This window comes from Phaethon lepturus, unplaced genomic scaffold, assembly GCF_000687285.1.
Source record: "Phaethon lepturus isolate BGI_N335 unplaced genomic scaffold, ASM68728v1 Scaffold52541, whole genome shotgun sequence".
In the NCBI taxonomy this organism is placed as follows: domain Eukaryota; kingdom Metazoa; phylum Chordata; class Aves; order Phaethontiformes; family Phaethontidae; genus Phaethon; species Phaethon lepturus.
In genome coordinates, this window is record NW_010518021.1 from 12 (window position 1) to 21460 (window position 21449).

At 38.8% G+C, this 21449-nt stretch overlaps 1 protein-coding gene across 1 annotated transcript; it reads left to right on the forward strand.

The window, feature by feature from the left end:
- Window positions 1–735: 735 nt before the first annotated feature.
- Window positions 736–19622, forward strand: MND1 (meiotic nuclear divisions 1 homolog (S. cerevisiae); the record flags this gene model as incomplete). The annotated part of the gene is made up of 3 exons (XM_010296564.1): window positions 736–879; window positions 17567–17641; window positions 19508–19622. Coding segments are annotated over exons 1-3 (334 nt in total), but the record flags the coding sequence as incomplete, so codon positions are not given.
- Between the last annotated feature and the right edge of the window lie 1827 nt (window positions 19623–21449).

Genomic DNA, 21449 nt, shown 5'->3' on the forward strand with positions numbered 1-21449 from the left:
GAACATATTTCACAGTATCAACAGCATACTCCTATCTTGGTTTGCTAATGTTTGTCACGTATGTTAGGTGTTAGGGCCAAAACGGGAGATAATTAAAATGTCACTGCTAAGTCCAAGTTAACCACTAAATGGGATTAACTAAGTGGAGTTGACCACTATGGGGTGGGTTTTTTCCTAGGCTCTGAGATGCCTGACTTGCTGTGACTTTCAGTCTATGAAATGGTTATGTGTACTCAGGTAGTGAACAGAGGATTCAAGTATCTGTCTGTAATGTCACAAATATCTTGGAATGCTAGTCCAGATGTACACAGTCAATGCTCTGTTGAGATTCACCGCCCCCCCCCCCCCAAATGGCTGTACAGCTGTAAATGGAAGGGGTTTGACTTTTCAATGAAAGCCTTCCTGTTGAGATCCATTGGTTTAGGATTAGGTCCAAGAAGATTTATCTTGTGCTGCTGAGTGGTTTTATATGTTCCTCATTCTGCTTCCTTCTACATTCATTGACAAAAGGGTGACGAAGCATGTATATATACGACTGTATATAATAGCAGCTTTTATGTCATTCCTTCAAGTGAAGCATCAGGCATGGTATCCTCCTGAAATCGTCCAGCCAGCTGACGTTATAGTAAAATACTCATACAGATGGTTGTGGATGATGTCTTATGGTATTCATAATTCTCCATAGTTCAGATGCTATGCGGTTCTAATTTGATCTTTTTACTTTTATTAGCCTCGATGTCGGTGAAAGAGATTCTGCAAAGCTTAGTTGATGATGGCATGGTGGACACAGATAGAATTGGAACTTCCAATTATTTCTGGGCTTTTCCAAGTAAAGCTCTTCATGCCAGAAAGCGTAAATTGGAAGAATTGCAGTCTCAGGTAAATCTATTTTAAGGCAAGTACTTGTTTACCTGAATGGGTTTGCTTTTTCCTTATACCTTCTTGTCATTCTTTTTCATATTGTGTTCTCACGTGTGTGTATATGTGTGTGCACACACAGATTTTACTTTAGGAATCATCTGGCTTGCATGGTATGACATTCTTTCTCAATCTTGGCATTACTTCAGAAAAGTTTTGGAGGTTGTTCTTGTTGGAGCTTGAGAAGACTTCTTGTCCACTTCCTGATGAAAGCACATTATTCGTGATGCAGAACATCATTTAAGGACTTCCTCCAAATATTTAGGCAGCATATGCTTTCATGTGTCTTTTATATAATGTATGCCATCATGCGGTAATGATCTAAAAGCCATGAGAGGACTGAAATGGATATCCCAAGTAAATGTGGCAATGGTTCTCCTTATGGCCGTTGTGGTTTCCTGTCTGCCTTTATCAGTAGTTTAATTTGTGAGCACTTGTGTAATCCCATATTGCACTTTTATTAAGAGACAAGAGCAAATTGGTCATGATCTGCAGAAGAACAAGGCATTTTTTGTTGCAACGCTGCTGTTCTATTGATATGGTTCTTTCCTACTTTTTAGGAACTGTCTTGCTTCTTTTAATTGGAGTGGGAAAGCATCTATTCATCAGTTCATTTGCAACTGGGAGTACATGATAACAGGATCAATAAACTAGCTTTATGGTCTGATTGCACCACAACACTGCTAACTTCTCCCATGCTTATTTCGCATTATGTCCATTCATCAAAGAATCATTTGAATCATTGCAAAATTATTGATAGCATCTCAACATTTTTACAGACATTACTTTCTTCAGGCATACCTCTGGTGTCATTGTTGCTGTCTTAAGTATATAAGCGCTGTCAACTTCAGCTACTTCTTTAAAGCTCCAAATTAATTGTATGAAAACATGCTTTTTTTCCCCCGCATGAACTGAAAAAGCAGTTTGTGAATCGGAAGACTTTTCACCAAATCAGATTAAATAACTTGATCAATGCAGTTGAAATTGCTTGTTTATGCATAGAGTGTAGCGTGACCAGCTGAGAGATAACCCTGTCAGTTATCCCTTGCTATGCTGTCATTGCTTGTAAGTCTCAGTCATTACTAAACTGAAAGAGTTCAGTCCACTGTTCTGTTTTAACCAACATAAGATTCTTTCCCTTTGTCCTGAATGTTTCCATCACTGGCCTGGGTGCTCTAGACTGCTTTATTTGAAGGCATTTTGTGTGTCTGCTTGTGTGTATCTGGCAGAGGGAGGAGAGTACTGGTACTCTGTCCCATGCCTTGTGCGTCTGCTCCAGTGTTCAAGATCAAGAGTAAGACTAGCTAGAACTTTCACTCCCTTTCTCCTTATTCACTAATTCATGTCATTTTTATGAGCCAGTGATGCATTCAGGGTCTGTGGCAGTCAGGAGGAAGTACTGCAGTCCTTCCCATCCTTAACGGGAACTGTATATTGACAACCTTTCAGGCAGGTGCTTTGTATGAGTTGGAAAGTGCTGCTTGAGCTAACTCTTGTGGTACTGTATGGGTCGTCAAAATTATTGACTTTTTAATTTCAGGTTCTGCCACTGACTTGCTCTATGTTTTGAGTAACTTTCTCAGCATCTCAGATGACCTATTAGTATCACAGATATAAACTGTACCTTGTGTGTACTGAGACTTGGTTAATACCAAGTTGTCCCACTGACAATTTTGTCTGTTCCTTTACTGCCTTTATTTTCAGAACTCAAATGAGTCCAGGTGTTAAAAACTTTCTCTACTTAGTTGGATATGCTTGTACTATTTTCAGGCATGGACTTAGAGTCTGGCATGACTGGGCTTAAATTAATTTTTATTGACTGGTAGTAACAATGCACTGATTCCTACTCCAGTGAAGTTTTGTTTGTCTGAAACAGATCGGTTTAACTCTGCAGTGGCTTGGAACTGCGTTTCCTAGTGAAGTCACTCAACGTATTAGTATATTCACACAAGTTTTAGACCAGGCTACTTGCTGTGCCAACTGAGCAACTGAACAAATACATGCCAAAACACCTGCTTTGTTCACCAAACACCCTGGTGCCACTGTCTTGTTGAATGCAAATGATGTGCTCTTGGATACTTTCTGGGTTTGCTCATGCTGCATATTATAGCCAAGAAGTAGAATGAAGGAGTTGATATTTGTTGTCTTTGCCCTTGGGCCCAGTCCCATCGTGAATTTTAAAGATAATTGATCAAGCAGGTCTCTGGCATACCCTGATGAATATCTTCCTTGGAATTTCTAGCAGAATCTGCCTAATGTGCTCCACCATAAGTATCCAGGGGTTATCTACAAACATATGCTATACTGCTTTAAATGAGCTGTGACATTATTAAACATAAAACTATCTATTATTATGGAAATATAATTGGCATGCAGCTATTGTATTGTAATATTATTTCCTGGTTATTTCTGTGTAGTAAATAAACTATGCTGATATAACCAGTTTTGCAGTATAAAACTGTTCCAGTTGAAAGAAATATTTTTGTTAACAAACCCAAAGTAAGGGGTTGCAAAGTAAGTCCTGCTCCTAACATATGGGCTTACTGATACAAGAGCTCTCTTTACACCATGTTATGAATCCTTAAAAATACTTAGTCATCACCTTGCTTTTCTGATGAGAATGGAAATGTTTCAGCATTTCAGGGGAAAACACTTTCACTAGCTGAAAATACCTTCTCTGTTGACACAGTGAAAAGTTGGCATTTCCAACGAATGGCTCTGAACACTTTTACAAGTCAATACCAGATTCTGTCTGTGAGTTCAAATTAGCTACTTTAATGTTTGTATTCTTCTTGATGTGAACACATGCAGATTTTGTTAAGGGTTTCTAAATCCAGTCACCGAGTATCACAAAACTTCTTGTCAGAACATGCAAAGCAGAGACAAAGTAAGCTATTGTACCATTTCTGTTGCACAGTGCCTGTCTTTGATCATTCCTCTATACAGCTTGTGGCAAGCCGAGAGACGTGTTTTCTTTCTATGTCTTGTCCAGATCGCTTGTTAACTGCACGAGTTGGTCTCTTTCTTCAGCAGTTAAAAGCTGGCATCAAGCTGCCTTACTTAAAGCAAAAGTTTTAAAATCCAGCTGTTCAGTTCATATTGCAATTAAAGCTTTTTACCAGAAGGCAGTATCTTTTGTTTGCTGAGGGCATGGGTAGGCAGTGAAGGGAAAGGGGTGGTCCCAAATGCTGAACTGAAATGTTTGAAAATAATGTGGAGGAGCAGAAGCTTCTTCTCCATGATGCAAATTCTCCTGTTAATTCATAGAGCTGAGGCTTATGTTTAACAAATTGGCCCTGCTGCAGGACATTTTGCCTGCATATGTTGGTATTTCCTAATGTTTTGGCAAAGTTGCTTGTAGCTTTCTGCGTCTTGCAGAGCTTCTGATAGTGGGGGGGCTGGTTTAGGAATTGTTCTTGAAGCAAAATTTCTGTTTCAGATTTTTGTAGTGATTATTGAGCCACACCCCAGTTTGGAGATTCAGTAGCAAAGAAGTCTGACTCAGTATTTATAAAGAAAAGCAAACCAGTTTTGTCTGGATATTTAAAGTCACACCTCACAGTGGTTGGGTATACTTGAGATTTTTTTTCAGGAAGGATTTATTATGTCATCAGTGTGATCCTCTTGTGCAGTGACATGGCAATTAAAACCAATGCTTGAAATAAAGTTTCTGTTGACATAGCTTCCCCGCGGCCCCGTCATCTTTCAACTTGCTTTTGTGGGGGCAGGTGTTTGGAGAGGGGTGCTAACCCCTGAACTGACATATATGGCAAATCTTGTGCTGATCTAATTAAGATTAGGATCTTGGTGCTGCTCTCTAACCCAGGGTTACTGTTTGGACTTCTTCCTCTTTTTCTAAAAAGCAAGGACAGGGAATATCTTTAGTTTGTGTAGCATCTGCTGCAATTTTTTTCTCTGATAGCTCACAGAGTAAGAATTGCTAAGTAGGTCTCTATGGATTTTTGTATTGATTTGTTTTGCAGTAGCATGGCTGCTCTGAAAGGTTTATGCCTTCTGCCAGGTGCTTATTCTTCACCTCTTGGTTATGCTTATGCAGCTGTGAATTGGACCACTGAAAAAGTAAAAGGTGTTGGAAGTTGCATTCTGGTTTGATGGGTTTATAGTTGCATCAGTACAGATATGAGATGGTGAAACTAGAGCAAGAGTGTGGATTGAGAAATACTGTTTCAACAAGGTTTATAAGTGGAGAAGGTTTTAATGGCACTTCAGCTTTGTTGAAAGAACTGTGGAAGCTATACTGAGAGGGTGGGTTGTTCTTTTTCCTTCCATAAGAAAAGGTGAAAGGATGCAGTTTTATTCTTTATCAATAGTTTCCTGGCAGTCAGGTTCTGAAGTTTTGGATTACCTATGATCAATTATATTTTGTCAAAATGAGATGCTTATTCTTGGTATAGCAGTACTGGAAGCTTAGGGGTTTTATTAAAATAATGAAGACTTTGACCTACGCAGTGTAAGCAGAAAGATCGTCATTTATTGATGATTCTGCTGCCTTTTGTTGATTTCATAGTATGCATGAAATGAGGAGACTGGAGACGAGCAACTCCAGCATGGTAATCCCAGTCATGTTCAATCTCAGGCAAGAGCTGCTAATACGTTTCATACAATTAACCCCCTTTGCATGTTTGGTTTTTGTGTTGTTCTGATGTACGTGTTGCTACAGAAGGGGTACGAATGTGCAGGATATGTTACCTGCTAAAGAAGAGAAGGCCCATACGCAACCAAAACCTTGACAACAGTTTTATCAGGTAGGAAATGGCTTATCAGTGAGTGAGAAGAGTAACCTTTCTGATGTAACCTGAGTATAAACAGATTCAGCTTAGATTTTCTTTCATTTTTTCATCTGTGTCTTTGGTAAAACACTTGCAACTGTGCTGCTCCCTCTTTTAGGTAAGGTCAATTAATGCTTGTTTGCATTTTGCTTTATAGTGGCTTGAATTAAGCATTAATTAAAGTAACTAGTAACAGTGAGGCTGCCTTCACCCAGGGGCTGATGAGTCTGCAAACCACAACCCTCAGAAGCCATAAGGAGTGCCCCATCGCTCCAGCACATTGTCTGCTGTAGCCAGTGTGACTGGGGGGATCTCGGCTAGAGTTGCCCAGGGCAGGTTTAGTACTGACACTACAGGGCTTAAGGGAGGCAGAAGCAATTTGAGTGATCCTTGGTGACATTGAAGAGTGTCTGGTATTCAGTATGACAAGGATATATGCTTGAACCATGAGGTCATAGAGGATTGCCACAGCATAATATAATATTTTTAACAGATAGGGACCTGAAATACCAAGTTCATCAAAGATCTTGCAGTTGCTAGTGTAACTATTGACAGTACTGTGAGCACTGTACTTCAGTAGCTTGGGGAAACAACCTGTTTACTTCCTTTCCCCAGTCTGGTTTTGTGACAGTTCATTTCACTGTTCAGTTCAAAACCGTTCATTTCACTGTTTTCTTGTTAATTGTTGCACTTACCTTATTTCTCATGACATTGCTTTCTTGTGGGTTATTCTTTCGTATTTTTAGGCTTTGCAAGGGAAAGTTCAACAGCAAACGGTTATTACAGCTGCTGTTGCTTCTGAGACTGAGGGCAGGATGGTGTCACCTTGTACTGCAACAAAGATTAAACAACCTTTTTGGGGCAGGATACAGGATGCACCTTTTATGCTGTTCCCTGTGCTTGCTTCAGGGTACATGTGAGCAACAGAGACTTGGGGAGAGTTTCTGGCAATTATTTTTTTCTCCCACTAAGCATTGCATTGGGCCAGTGTTAGTTAAGATGGAAGGGATTAGTTGATGTTTCATTCCTTAAGTCCCTGCCCTAGGGTTGGTAAGAGGAAGGATTTTTACTTCCCATGACTCATGTATTGAGTCAGGGAAAGAATTTAGAAGTCTGTACATCCTAACTCTCCTTTGGCAGCTAGTTTAAAAAAAACAAAAGAAAAACAACAAAACACAAAACCCCAGGACTGAACTTGCTGAAATAGTGTGATTCACATGTACCAAATTGTTTGTACTTATGAGCATTGAAATATGGAAAGAGAAAGGAATTATTTTATTAAGAAAAAAAGAAAGACTCAGGGAATGCTATATTAGGAAATGCTTTTGTTAGGAATGCACATTGTTTGAAAATAGTTAATGGAAAAAAATAATCATATTGGTGAGTAATCTGGCTTGAAGCCTCCTGGAGATGTTGGACAACATAACTAAAAAGGAGAATCTTATTTATTCAGAATGCACACAGAAAATTTTGAGTTATAACCATCAGAAAGTTCTTTCAAGATGCAACTTCGTTTATTTCTATCCTTTTAGACATATATTTTTCCTCTTCAAATACTGTGACTGGATTACTGCATGGAAACTTGCTGCACAAAGACCGCTTGAGACCACTGACTGAAGCACAAGAAGCTTCTGCTGTCCCCATTGTTTCAGCCTGAGCAGCCTCCTCCTTGATCCAGTTGACTCACTCTATTGTCAGTGTATTTCCACACAGTTCAGAGACTGGTTCTGGACTGCAAATAGATACAATTGCTCAGAGGCGGATGGCTTAAAGTCATCAGCCCTGAACTGAGGTACAAATCTCTGGACGTGGCAGATGTTCAGTGAGGGATAACAGACCTGATGGTGCTTGGAGTTGGGTGACATTGCTGAAGATGCCGGACAAGATGTGTACCCTGGCTAGTGCTTTGAATCAAGGGAGTGCTTGTGCTTGTGGGACCTAGTGCTGTGAAGCAAGCTTTTTGCATTGCTTCATAGCAGTGTCCTCAGTAGATGGTGTATCAGCCTTCAACAGAGCTCCTTATGCACCTCGGATCTCTCTTTCCATTTTCAGCCTCTTTTGATGGTTTTGAATGCTGGGTCTCACTGCTTTTTTCACCTCGTGAGCGGGGATGGGCTGTCCATAGAGGTACATGTGCAACATCTTTGGAATCTGTGGCCTATCAATGCTTTTGATAGAACAGTTTATTTTTTGGGTGCAAAATTTTCACATTATGATCAATTGAATAACTGTAGTAATTCATTATTCAGTATGTTTTTAAAAATACTTTTTTCATTTGTTGAACATAAAGGACTTGCATTTATAAAGCATCTTAAGGTTTATATGATCTTAAGCTTTGCTGAAATACCTTTTTAGTATGAATTTTATGAATGTTAGGGAATAGATAGCATAGTTAAAGAATTGCCCTTTAAAACCAGAGAAGTACATCAGTACTTTTGCAACTACTGCATGTAACTCGTGTTAGGAATTATTTATTTAGAATTTTTTCTCTAATATGCATGCTTACAATTTAATTTTATTGGGTTGCAGAAAAAGTCATAAGTTGTCCCTTTCCAGGAAAAAGTCTAGTTGCTGAAGAGTTCTCTCTTTTAATACCCATTGTAATATGTAGGCAGGATCCCAGTGTGTTGACTAAGCAGTTACAGCAGTCTTCCCATGTCCAGACTGGGCCTCCCTTTTTCCCCTCATATTTGAAGGCATCTCATTAGCTTTCTACTTTATTTATGTATGTATTCTTCCTTGGACTGGCCTGGCCATTTTGATAATCTGCAGCCTCAGTCTGCTGGGTGATTCCATTCCCTTCTGGCTCGCCTTTTTTTTTTTTTTCCTCCTCTTACATGGTAATGTCTCTCCTAACAGAGGCAATTAGTGACCCCTCCCTACTTTCAGCCTGCAGCCTTTTGCTGACATGTGTGTTTTCTGTGAAGTAAAGGACTAGACACACAAAGAAATGGCCAACTGTGAAGCTGACTAGCTAACTCCACACCATCCAGTGGGAGTTGCAGCAGTAAGAAGTATCCTGAAAGCAAGCAGCTGAGAATTTGCATAAATTAAACATTGAGAATATATTGATTGTACCTGTGCTTGCTTGTTTGTTGATCCTGTAAAGCTTATTCCCTGGATCAGTCTCCTGGAAGATGCTAATAAAGTTTTATTTGAAGCAGTCCAGGGCTTTTGTTACCTCTTTGCGTCTTGCATTTAAAAGAAATTGATGACTTGACATGATTCTGAACTTAGTAAGTCCTAAAATGTCCAGCAGAGAATACTCTTATAATGTTGTAACTTAGAGCCTCCTGGAATTATGTTTAATGGCATGCTAAAAAGCCCTGGAGGGTATGCTTACTTACTGCTGTCATGGCAGGCTTCTAAAAATACAATGCTCTGGAGGCTTCTGTTAGAATTAAGCAACCTCATAATTTGGTGTTCATTAGCTGAATTTCATGCTTTTCCTTTTACTAGCTGTTAATATGTAACTAGGTTGATGGCAACTGTGAAGTGTAGGTTTTCCTTTCCTTCCTTCTTGATGAGCATAAGCTAAAATTGGCATGATTTAGGAGCATTTTTTTTTTTAAAGCTGGCTCTGTAGTAACTGTAAAGGTTATAAAGTAGGATTGAAGGAAGAATCCTAGTACATTAAAAAGGATGTATTGTTACTGTGCCCCAGTAGTGTGTATTATATATTAATTCTGATATAATGCAGGAAAAAATACTAGCTTTTTTTAAGTGTTTTCTAAGAAAAACACTTGTGAAACAGGGAATTTTTAAGGTACTGTCATTGCACACAGTTTACCTTTTCTTTTCAAGGAGGTTTGCATACTGGCTGCTGGCTCCATTCTTGATGTTGCAATGAAACTGTTGATCTGAAATGCAAAGAAATTGGGAATAAACATGGAACTCTCCCTCCAGAAGCTCAGTCAGATCTGGCATGGGTGCAGCCCTGCACATCTCCCCGTGCCCCACAGCAGGCATGGCAGCTGTGAGTGACAGTTAAGCATGTCAGCAGAAACCCAGCATCCTGAGAAAGTTTAAAGGCTTAGGTATTCTGCCCTGTCTGGCAAACCTGTACGTTTGTCTCTGCTATAAGGCCAGGACCTTCCAGCCTGGGGGTGAGGTGGAGGCAATACTATTTTCAAAGCTGGATTTGATGGAAAAGGTGAGCTGTAATCTTATTTAATTTGAACTTTGACTTTCACCTTCAAATCTTGTCATTCAATTAATATAGCGTGTTTTGTTTCAGAAAATTAGCATGCATGCAGAAATAAAAATACTAGTGTGAAATTGTATAGCTCTCAGTTCATAGCATTTTCCTCTTCTGAAAGGAATGAAATAAAACCCATAAAAAACCCCAGAGTATAAAACCAAAATGTCTGAAGTTTGAAACAGGGATACTTTAGAGGAAAGGTCTTTTTCATCATAGCTGAACAGCTCATTATTTTTGAACACATGGTAGTTCCATCAAAAACTGTTCTTTTTATCAGGAATTGGAGATAACTTGGTTATCTGTCCAAGCATTACTTAAAAATGATGAAATTGGCATAAAGAGCAAATACGTAAGAGTGCTATCAAAACTGCAATTTGATGAATGTATTTGACTGATAATATCTCAGTGTAGAATTTGGGCTTTTTTAAAGTCTGTGGAATAAAGTTTAGATTTGTGTTTTGTAGTCTTTAGGAAGGACTTGAGCTCAGGGAATATCAGATGAATATTGTGTTTTAACTTGGGACTGTCTGTGCTTAGTCCCTGAAGGCATTGTCAGTGTACAGCCCAGCTGGCTAGGATAGCAATCTTTAGGGATTCTTTAGCCCTTTAGGGAAAAATTAAAACTTTTCTTCTTTATCTCCCTTTCTTTCCAAGGAAAAATATTTTTCAGTGTTCTTTCTGCCTTGAACAGACCTGTTAACTATCACCTTGGACTTTGTAGGCTTAGTAAATATACTAATGTGCAGTAACAAGCATCCTTCATGTCCAGATAGTAAAATCTTCTATAATTCTGTCAGTTATGTGAATGCCTTTTGGCTCTTTCAGCTTTTCCCTGTTAGAATGCTTGCATTTGTAAAATAGGGTTGAAGAATGAGGTGTTTCAGGGTTGGTTTTTTTTGTTTTGTGGTGGTTTTGTTTTTAGGTTGAGTGGGCATACTTGGTGTTTGTATCTGAGTAGACAGCCATCTGTCCCTTAGGTCGTGCCAATTATGCCAACGCTGAAAGCAGCCCCAGAAATTCAGTTCTTTCATTCAGCCTGCACAACTGTTTCTTTCACCTTTTGTCTATTAAGGAGATTGGCCTGGAGTGGTTATTTTCTGTTGCATAACTAGTACTTACCAAATGGTGTTGCAAATGAATGAAGGAAAACCAAAAGCTCAAGGCAAGACATCTTCTTTAAGTAAACTTTAACTTAACTATTATGGCAAATAGAAAAGATGGAAAATAATTTAATTAAAAGCTACTTTTAATATAGAGAGGCTTACTATATAGTAATAATCTTTAAAATAACTGCAGCTAGCAATATAAGGTTTGTACATGAATGGGTGAAGGTTCCAATGGAGGGGAGGTTCCTCGTTTGTTTCTTCTGGATACCTTGCGCGTTCTGTTTTCTTTATCCAAAAGCAATTGCGGGAAGAAGGACTCACCTCGTACTCAACATGACCTGAGAATAGAGCCATGTCTAATTTACCGTGTGATATTTCAGTCTCACTCTCATGTGTTAGCATGCTGAATAAATCAGGATTATAGGCCTAAATTTAATCTCGAAACACAAAATGGATTGGGGGACACAAGTAAATCTGTATTACCCACGTGACTACTCTAGCAAAACATATAAATACTGCTAGTGAGTGCAGAGATCTAGCTTAAAGAATTCTTTGTTTTGACAATCTTTATATTGTTTTGTCAGGCAAGTGTATGGAGATTCAGATATTTATTTAGTTAGTCCCCTGAAAAAACCTTCACTTACTTAGCTTGACTGGCTGATGCTTTTTTTAAAATCACTGACATAGGTTACAATCCAAAACTAAAAAATACCCACTTATTACCTCTTCAGTACTACTTTAAAAAGATAGATCTTGCACACCGACAGAATTAATATCATGATATTTTGGAACAAGTATTATTCACTTAAAAGAATCAGTGCAGCAGTCCTTCATTTTGAATAACAAATATGACTTGTTTTGGGTCTCTTTTTTTTTTTCCTCTGGAAAATTACATTTATTCCCTACTTTCTCCCAAGTTTTTAAACTGACTCTTGCAAAGATTGCATTAAAAATGAAGTAATCTCTTTATGGTAAAATTTGTAGCATGCATAAAGAGAGTTTTTGTAGCATGCATAAAGAAAGTTCTTGTATCGAACATTTCTCTGGCATACCTATAATGCAATATTTAAAAAAAAAATTCTTGTGAGTATAGAAATATGGTGGGCCCTAACTCTGTCTCTTCTTTTTCTACAGTCTGTTTCCCATCCATTTTGTGGTGTTCTCTTGCTGAAAAAATCTTGTCTAGTCTTTGATTTCAGAGTTAAAAATTCTTATTCTCAATTGCTTTAATCTCTACTCTTGTTCTTACCTGTATTTGTTGAACCATTGCAGTTTCCTGGTTGCTTCTCTCAAGCTCCTCCCAATTCCCAGCAAACACGGTTCCCTACTTCATAACTGCTGCCGTGACTTGTAATGACTTGGGGTAAGGCACTGCATGCCGCTTCTTTCTTCCTTTCACACATGTTGAAAGAAACAAGGTCCTTTAATTGTATATACGTAACAAGTGTGTGTTTGCTGTCTGTGCTTCACTGAGAGTCCATCGCATCCCTGACTGAAGTCCCAGTGAACCTGGGACCTGCTCCTACTGCAGTTCAGTTCCCTGGATGGGTTATACACAAAAGTGGCGTTTCACGAGCGGTACGCAGGCATCCTGAGGGCAGAGCAGAACTGACAGTGCTGCCCTTCATGGTAGTACTCTCCGCTCTGCTGCGAGCATAATTAGCTAACTTAAAAGTTTACTTCTGTGTATTTGGAGGCCCTGGCAAGTATGATTTGTGACTGTATATGTAAAAGAAGTAGTTGCATGCTTATTTTGTGTAGTATTTTAGAAAGAAAATCTGCACATCGATGTGCCTTTTTTTATCTTTCAAGTTTTATTGTTTTAGGCAACAGTGATTGCTGAGCAGTTTCTTTTAGTAATGTTCTATGTCTGTCTTTTAACACAACAGGTCTGTTTTCAATATTTTCAGATTGTTCTTTGGCTGTTAATCTTTGCATTTTTACTCTCTATATTATTAGTCTGCTTTCTGGCTTCAAAATTTTTTTTTATCTCTCTCTAAAATCTAGAGGAATGCTTTGAAGTACTTTCTCTCCATGCCTTCTGTCAATTCCATTTAAGTTTTTCAGTGGTGGGTTAGGTTTAACATAGGAAAGAAATACACCCATCTACTGCAAATGTCACCCTAAAACTCTTGAACTGCTTTTGTTGAAGCTAAAAGCAAACAAGCCCTTGCCTCTGGCCTGAAACAAAGCATAGTGAGCTTCAAACCCAAGGTAAATAACTTTGCAAAGTTAGAAACAATTAAAAAATGGATGTCTTGAATTCTTCCACGGTGCCACAGAGAGTGGTGCTCGCAATAGCGGTAGTTTTTAATACCATTTTTGGTTGAGTGTTTTGGCTGAAAGAAAACTGAGTGTATGATATTTCTCTTTAAGACCATAATCACAGTGGGATAACAGCTGTGAATGCTCTTGGTGGTTAGCATATGAGACCTTGGTTTGATTCTTGTCCAGTATACATACCAGGGTCTGTGTTTGCATGGCTTACACCAGGTTTGCAGATATTTTAATATGCTAAGAGACAAGCTACATGTATGGTGGAATAGTGGTGGTTAGAGTGGTTAAGAATGAGGAACCAGAAGGAATACAACCAACAAAAACTTTTGCTGGAGAAGAAAAATCCAGTCGTGTAGAGCCAGGATAGCATCAGGCAGGTTCTGAGAAGAGAACTGAAACCTGCCGCTGTTGTTGTCAGGGTTAAACGTTCCTCTTCCAAATGTACATCACTGGCTTGCCAAAGTGGAACCCTAGTAATAATGCGTGCATAGTATATTAGAAATTACCTGCTGTCTCATCTGTGTCCTTTGATACAAACCAGACCCCAAGGCCTGTGATGGAACTGATGGTTATCATCAGCACATAGCACTTAGCACATGCAAACCGCTGCACAAATGTATAGCTAAACATTGTGAGACCTTTGCAAAGTAAGAAGGAACATCCCTTTGGGGGACTTCGGATTAAATTAGTGTTGAAGCAAGGCCAGTGGTCACTTAATTGACCACAATGGTCTGTAAAATTAAAGGAACTGTTTCCCAACTCTCCTGTTTAGAGATGCTAGTTAGTTACTTCATTAATTTGTGGTTTTGTAAGCTCCCATCATGTTTTGCAAACACTGAAAATGCTCTTGTGGAGAATTTTTTTTACTTTTTTTACTTCTAATCATTTAGTCTCTTCTCCTTCTTTGAACAGCTTTCCTCTAGATGACATTTTTCCAGCTTTCTTGCATCTTGCTTAATCATATGCTGATTCAGAGGAGTCAGACACACTGGAGACATGAAACTTTCTAGTACAGTAGAATATTTCTTTCTGTACTTGTTTTCCACACATGGTCAGTTACACTTGCAGGAGAAGATTGTTCATGTGTCAGACCAGACATCTCTTTTAAGAAACATAGAAGGGAGACAGTAAGTAACTTTTTCTCCAGATCAATCTCACAATCTCATTGCTATTGGCTGGAGTCAGATTTCTCTTAGGGTGGTTAATGTTCCTTGAGAAATTATTTGCCAATTCCCTTGAAAAATGTCCCAAGATTGCTCCAAGGATTGAAATCTTCCATCTGCTACTGTGCTCCTTTGCAGTCAAGCTTTTCTACAGCTGGTGAGTGGGAAAGTCAGTCACTATATTTGTGTAGATGTGATCCTCTGCTGTCATATGTACACAACACTTGCAAATTCTGCTTTTTTTTTCTTTCAATGCCCTATAACCTCTCATCTGCCATTTGCTCTTACCTCTCAATTAAGTGTTGTACCATCTGTATTTATGCTTCCTCCGACTCCTTTGTCCTTGCTGACTGTCTTTCCTTCTTTCATGTACTGTTATTTTCAGCTGTGTTCCCGTCTCTCTATTCAAGCCTTCCTGCTTCTTCTGTCGTCATAGATTCCTCGCACAGACTCTGTCCATCTGTTCCTCAGCCTTTGCAACCTTGTCCTATGTCTGGTTTTTTTCAATATCTTGCATCTTTCTACTTTTCCTTTCCTTATCCTCATGGAATATTTGTTGTCATGGAAATACCCACTGTGATTTCTAAATAATACACAGAAATCTGTGGTTTCATTTTGTTTTGTAAATTCTTGATTGTGAAGACTGATTAAAAAAAATAATCTGAGAGAGAAGAAAGCAAAAATCTTGAATAAAATCATCATTGCTTTTAGACAGAGGAAGATCTTCTAATCTTCTCATCTTCTAACCTCGTGGCATGGCAACTTTACATGTTATGTAGGTCAGAATGTAGGAAATTCCTGTAGTTCTCAATGTTTGTCATTACTGTTTCTTTCATGATTAAATGCTGTGGAATATAGAGAACCAAAAAAATAATAAGATGCCAACCTGTGAAACATGCTTCTAAGCTGGAAACCAGCTTTTATGATTTTATTGCAACTCCCTGAGAGCTCCTCCTGTGCTTCCATCTTAGGGAATGCAGAAACGTTCCTAAAGAACCTGATAATTATGAAAAAACAGAGAAAGCGGCACCTTTATGGACTCTCTGTTGCAGAAAGCATTGGCTTATTCTTTGCACTTGTGATATATGGGCCTAGATAAGCTCCTTGGATTCTCTGCTTCCTTTGTGAGTTTTGTCCCAGAAAAATTCTTTGTTCAGAGACACTGAACAATGTGTGCTCTGGTGCTTTTCTTCCCTGGGCTTCATGAACTGCAACCTATACCTAAGTATTTGTCCTCTTCTGAATTGTATAGTACAGCATACTGTGGGGACTAACACACTTAAGGTTATACAAATTTTGTGGAAAGCCCAGAAAGAGTACTGTTTAACTGTACACCAAAATTAAGATGTTGGTGTACTTCAAGCCACATACTGAAACCCACACTGCCTCTGTGGTTATTTGCACTGAAAGCAATGAGTAAACAGCTGGACATATTTATCCCCAAATCATATATGCCTTACCATTAGTGTAATTTCTATATAAATTGAAGAAAAACTGAAACATTCTTTTCAAAGGAGACCTTCATGCATGTGTGAGTATACACACAGACAAGAATACATACTTATCCAGAAGGAGTAAGTGATTTTTAAAAATTGAGCTATGAAAGGAACCGCTAAACCCAGTGAGCTGCAGTTGGGCTAGGTCCTAATCTATATGGACCACCAGTATGGAGTTTCTTTTTACTGTTATGGCTGATCTCTAAGACTGGACAAGTAAGCTTTGCCTGATATTTATCATGAATTTACATTTAATATGTATTTTGAAAATACGGACTGAACATGTGTTTAAATAGAAATTGAGAAGTGATGATAGCTCCAAAACACCTCTGTTTGCATTCTATGAATGTGGTCTTGGTGTTTCAGTGGCATGAAAATATAAATTATATGGTTAAATTATCAAGGCTTGACATTGCAAGAAATGTCTAGGAATGCTTTTCCACTCAGTGGGATCCTCAGTGAGAAAGGGAATGTGGAATTGGAGGCTTCATGTGAGGGTGTTTGGGGGAAGGCAGAATGAAACCTGGGCTCTGACAGCCACCTTCATCGTCTTCATGATTAGTGTGATATACTAGTTTTCTATCTGACTGTTCCTCAGGACATCTTAAAGCTAAGCCAAAGAGCGAGTAGTTACAAAGCATACTATTGGGGTTATTTTGTTGTTTATGTGTTGGTTTCAAATGCAGTAAACCAGGTTCCAAACTATATTTTATTAGAAATTTTTTTTGCATTCTCATTCATCTCATGTAATAGATGCTTTGGCTTTGGCTAATGCTGAGTATTCTGTCCCTGAGGGGCGAGTCATACATCCTGCTCAGTTTGAGGGTTTCCAAAGTGTCTCCGGAAAACTTCCAACTAAACTGGAAGGGCCTGGTTCAAGATGGGTGGCAGGTTAATGCAGAGCGATCTCTCTTGAGGAGCGATTCCTCCTGAAGTAACAGGAAAATGCAGGGAGTATTCACACCAGCCCTGCGAGAGGCGACTTCTGTGAGATTCCTATGCCTCGGGCCTGAAGGAGAGGAACTCTAAAATCTAGCTGTGTGAGCGCAGCAGAGAAAAAAGGGGCTGTGGCTTTACATGCCTTTGAGCTATGGAGGCTTCTATTCACCAGTATGCAAAAGGATTGGGGCCATGCCAGTGGCATACCAGACTTTGGGAAGACTGGTATCAGCAGCTGAGCAGGTGGATCTGCTACAGCTTTTGTTACTGCTTCCATTGAATAAGAAGAGCTGGAAAAGAACCAAAGAAAATCGTCTAATCCAAAACCTCCGTGTCATGGAGTCCTTTGCATGGAGAGGACAGATTATGGTATGAAATAGGATTTTGGTCCCATGCTGAACAAGATTATGTGCCACAGGAGTGAAAATTTCTTAGTCCTTAAGTTGCTCCCTGTAATTCTTTTCTATGGTTCAGAGCCTCAAACTTATATTTGGATGCTTTGTATTTATTTTGTGTTTATTTTTATTACATGAATTATAAGTATATGAAAATTTACATACTTAAAAGTGTTCATCCACGTGTTTAAATATACTTCTATGTATACACATTTTTTAATAGGTATGTTTAATATAAGTTATAGAAATAGGTTGATTTTGTTCTTCATTTCCTTTCTCAGTTTGCTGAAAACAGTCAGAAAAAAGAGGCTTTACAAAAAAGCATTGAGAAGTCAAAAATTGGACGTGAAGATACTGTAAGTTGCTTTGAGGGGGGAGGCATTCCTACCAGGAAATAGGGCTAGAAGTATGTATAGTTTGTAAATACTAATATAGCTGTCAGAAATCCATTAAGAATTCTGAATACTGGAGATGAGAAAGAGACAGAAAAAAATATCAGATATTAGAGTATTCCTTAGTTGGTCGTGCACTAATGAGTAAAATATTGACAACTGGCTGCTCTAAGGCTGAGAAAATGTGTGACTGCCTGAAGTCTGGTAATTTTCCAGGCTTTTTCAGATTTAAAGATATCTTAAAATTTGAACTACCCAGAAGTATGTACCAAAGTTGCCAATGGCTGTTGAACTGCCAAATCTAGTAACTGCAAACTTAGGTGTTGGGGGCCTTTTTTTTTTAAATCGTGTTTATAATCTAGATTTCTAAATTACTATACTGAGCAGCCACGTAAGCTTGGTTCTCTTTGCATGCTGAAGCTGTTAACAGTGCAAAATAATGTTTAGGCTTCATATTTACCCTATATATGAAGTAGCATATTAGTTAGAAATACTTCATATAGTATTCTAAGTTGCTGATTTGTTTTGAGATGCTCAGTCTACAGTGGTTTAAAGCTCCTATAAATAAATGCATGAACAGGGATGGCCAGAAGCTTTCAGGTGGAATTGAATTTTGTAGGAAAGTGCCAAATCTTAGAATTCAAAATGTTTTATAGAAATGCCCTGGGTTTGACTGTAATCAGGGAATTGCAGGCAGGTTTCTCATGCAGTTGTGCTTGTCAGGTTTCCAAATGGACTGTTCGAGACTTGGGCTTCTCTACCCTGTGGCATGCCCTAGTCACAAGAAGCTATTGGTCCTGGAAATCCTGTTCTGGCTGATGCTTCCAACGTTTTGGTTCCAGATTATACATCAGGAAGAAGTCCCAAGAAATGCAGATCATGATGTAGGTCTCTGAGCAGGTGGCCACCATACCCCAGTGTCTGGAAGCTTTTGATTTCCAATCTGCATTTTCAGAATGTGCTGAATCCAGACTGTTGGCAAATGCACTGGGAATATGGAAGTTGCAAAAAAACCAAAATAAAAAACAAACAAAAAACCCCCAAACAAACTCAAACCCCACCAAAACACCCCAGACTGCTGCATGCTATTGGCTAAAAACCCGATGGTTTACAATCTCATGCTATCTGGCTTTTTTAGGCTACCCAGTGCCCTAACATGAGTTCTTTGAGTATCAGCCAGTTAGTGTTTGGCTCTGACTACAGACTGAATTAGAAGTATGTGCTGAATTGGCTATGGGAGAGCTCATGTTGAGTCAGTGTCTACAGATTCTTATTGATCACTAGAACATTTGAGGTCGATATTGTATACTCTCCCAGCAAAGACTACTGTCATAAATATCTACATATCTACATTTATTTTTGAGACCACTGCTTTTAAATGGTGTGGAAAAAAGAAGGAGGAAAATAAATTCAGAGGGTGTTCATACGCAGCATCCCGATTTGTGGTAACGTGAACGGTAGGTTTTTCTGTAATGCTGCCCTTAATTACAAGACCAGCACTCCTAAATATTGTTTAACCTTTAAGCCCAACAGTTAAGAGATCTGTTTGGAGTTTGTCAAACCACAGTGAGTTCAAAGGTTGTAGAAAATTATTCTTTTGTTTATCCATTTTGGCCTTAATTTTTTTCCTTCCAATTTGTACTCTGTATCATTTAGTGCCACTAAGTTTTGTGTGTGCATGAAATGCTCAGGTGGTTCATTGACAGAAAGCAGTAGTGAAAACAGCTTTTACATTCACATCTTTTTCTTTTTTGAAAAATGTTCTGTGCAATAATTACTGCTTTTTATTTTTGGTTTTTTTATATCTCCCAACATACTTTGAATCCTCAGGCGGAACGTGCAGCTCTAATAGAGGAACTTGCTGCCCTTCAGCAGAAAAAAGAGCAGCTAAAGGCAGAAATAGACAAATACAGAGAATGTGATCCAGACGTTGTTGAAGAAATGCGTAAGTTGTACATTGGTTAAAGTGAACTTTTGCATGAAAAGGTCTGTGCTTCCTTAGCTTAAAATCTGGTGTGTGGAGGTAAGCCAAAGAACAGCTGCTTTTCTTTTTAAAGCTGTAAGCAATACAGTACAGATACACTGACCATTTCTTTTCATGTTCTGTTGTGTATATATAAGGGTTTTTTTAATTGATATTTACTCTGCCAGCAACTGAGCAGTTAAACAATCCTAAAATTGAAATACTCTGATGCGTTAGAATTAATATCACGTTCTTTCTAGAACCATATTGATTCTTTAACTTTTAAGTGTGCTGAACCCTAGAATGTATGTAGGAAGAGGAGTCTCTGGCTCCCATTTACCTTCAATTCCATGCTGGCAAAACAGGTATCTTTCTACTTGCTTTGTCTTGTCTATTTAGAACATAAGCATTTAATTAGACACACTTAATTTTCACTTATACGTAAGTATGGTATTACACTGTTGACTTACTGTTTGTACTGTCTCTGACACGCTGGGTTTTGGTTAGAGTTTTTAATTCTAATGGAATAAGAGGAATAATGAGTGAATTTAATAATTAATACAGAATTGGGCACTGAAATGTAGCTAGCATTCTGATCCTTAGCATGAAAAATGAAAAGCATGCATGAAATCTTACTGAATTTTCTCTACTTCAACTTTCATGTTTTATTTATTAGGCTCTTAGGTTGCTACCCAAACACCCCTGCATATTCAGTTGCTGTAATGCCAAAATGCCATTACTGAGTGATGAGGAACAGGCACAGACCTTCTTCTGAGAAGAAATCTGACTGAATCTTGCTCTTCCCTTATTCTTCTAACAAAGTCCACAACTTTAGAAATGTGCTGAGAGAAAGCCGGGAACATAAACAGAGTTGGCAGCACACCCCTAAATTGGACAGATATTATTTATTTTGAGGGGCTGTGACATTTTTTGTCAGCTGCATTATCTTTTCCCAAGGATGTAATGGTATGCCAGGGAACGAGCAAACTCGAGACCTGAGGTTAGTTACTGTGCTGTAAATCCCTTGCCATTTGCTCTCCTGAGGACAAGTAACAGACCCATTCCAGATGATTCCAGCTGTAAAAATGAATGAGGTTAGGCAGATACCGACAGCAGAGGAATTCATAGTGCCAGGTATTTTAATTGCTGAGATACCCTTATAGTAAGCATGGCACAGACTGATTTGAGGAGCCTCTCTGTTGAAACAGTCGCCAGTGAGCACGTTCCTAAGTACTAGGCACAATAGGGCAAATCACACCTTGAATGCTAGGGCAAACCACATCAGCTTGCAACACGGAGAATAAGATCCTGAAAAAGGGAAAGGTGACAAAATGTAATAATTAGCGATTTCAACCATGCCCTTCTCTCTTTGGTTTTTTTTTTAGGGTTGTGGTTTTTTGGGGGGTTGGGGTTGTTAACATGAGTGGAAGCTCTATGTGAGCTTCTGCAATGGAGGGATGAGCATTTATAAGAGAGTTGGTGAGGTTAGTCTTGTTGGGTTACCTGTAGGATCCCTAGGGGAATATGCAGTATTGTTTAGAAAATAATTTGTCCCTGACCTTCGACTAAAAAGTTTCTGCTTCGTTATATGTTTCATCAATCATTGTTGCACTGGCAGTGCACATTGTTTCTGGCAATGTATAAAGGAATAAATGGCATTATCAATTTTGGAGACTTAATGTCTTTTTCAAAGCTGAATGGAATTTACAGGCTTTAAGAGAAGAAAAAGACAGCCAGTGGATCAGGCCCAGCCAGCACGGGTTCATGAAAGCAGGTTGTGCTTGACCAACCTGATCTCCTCCTATGACC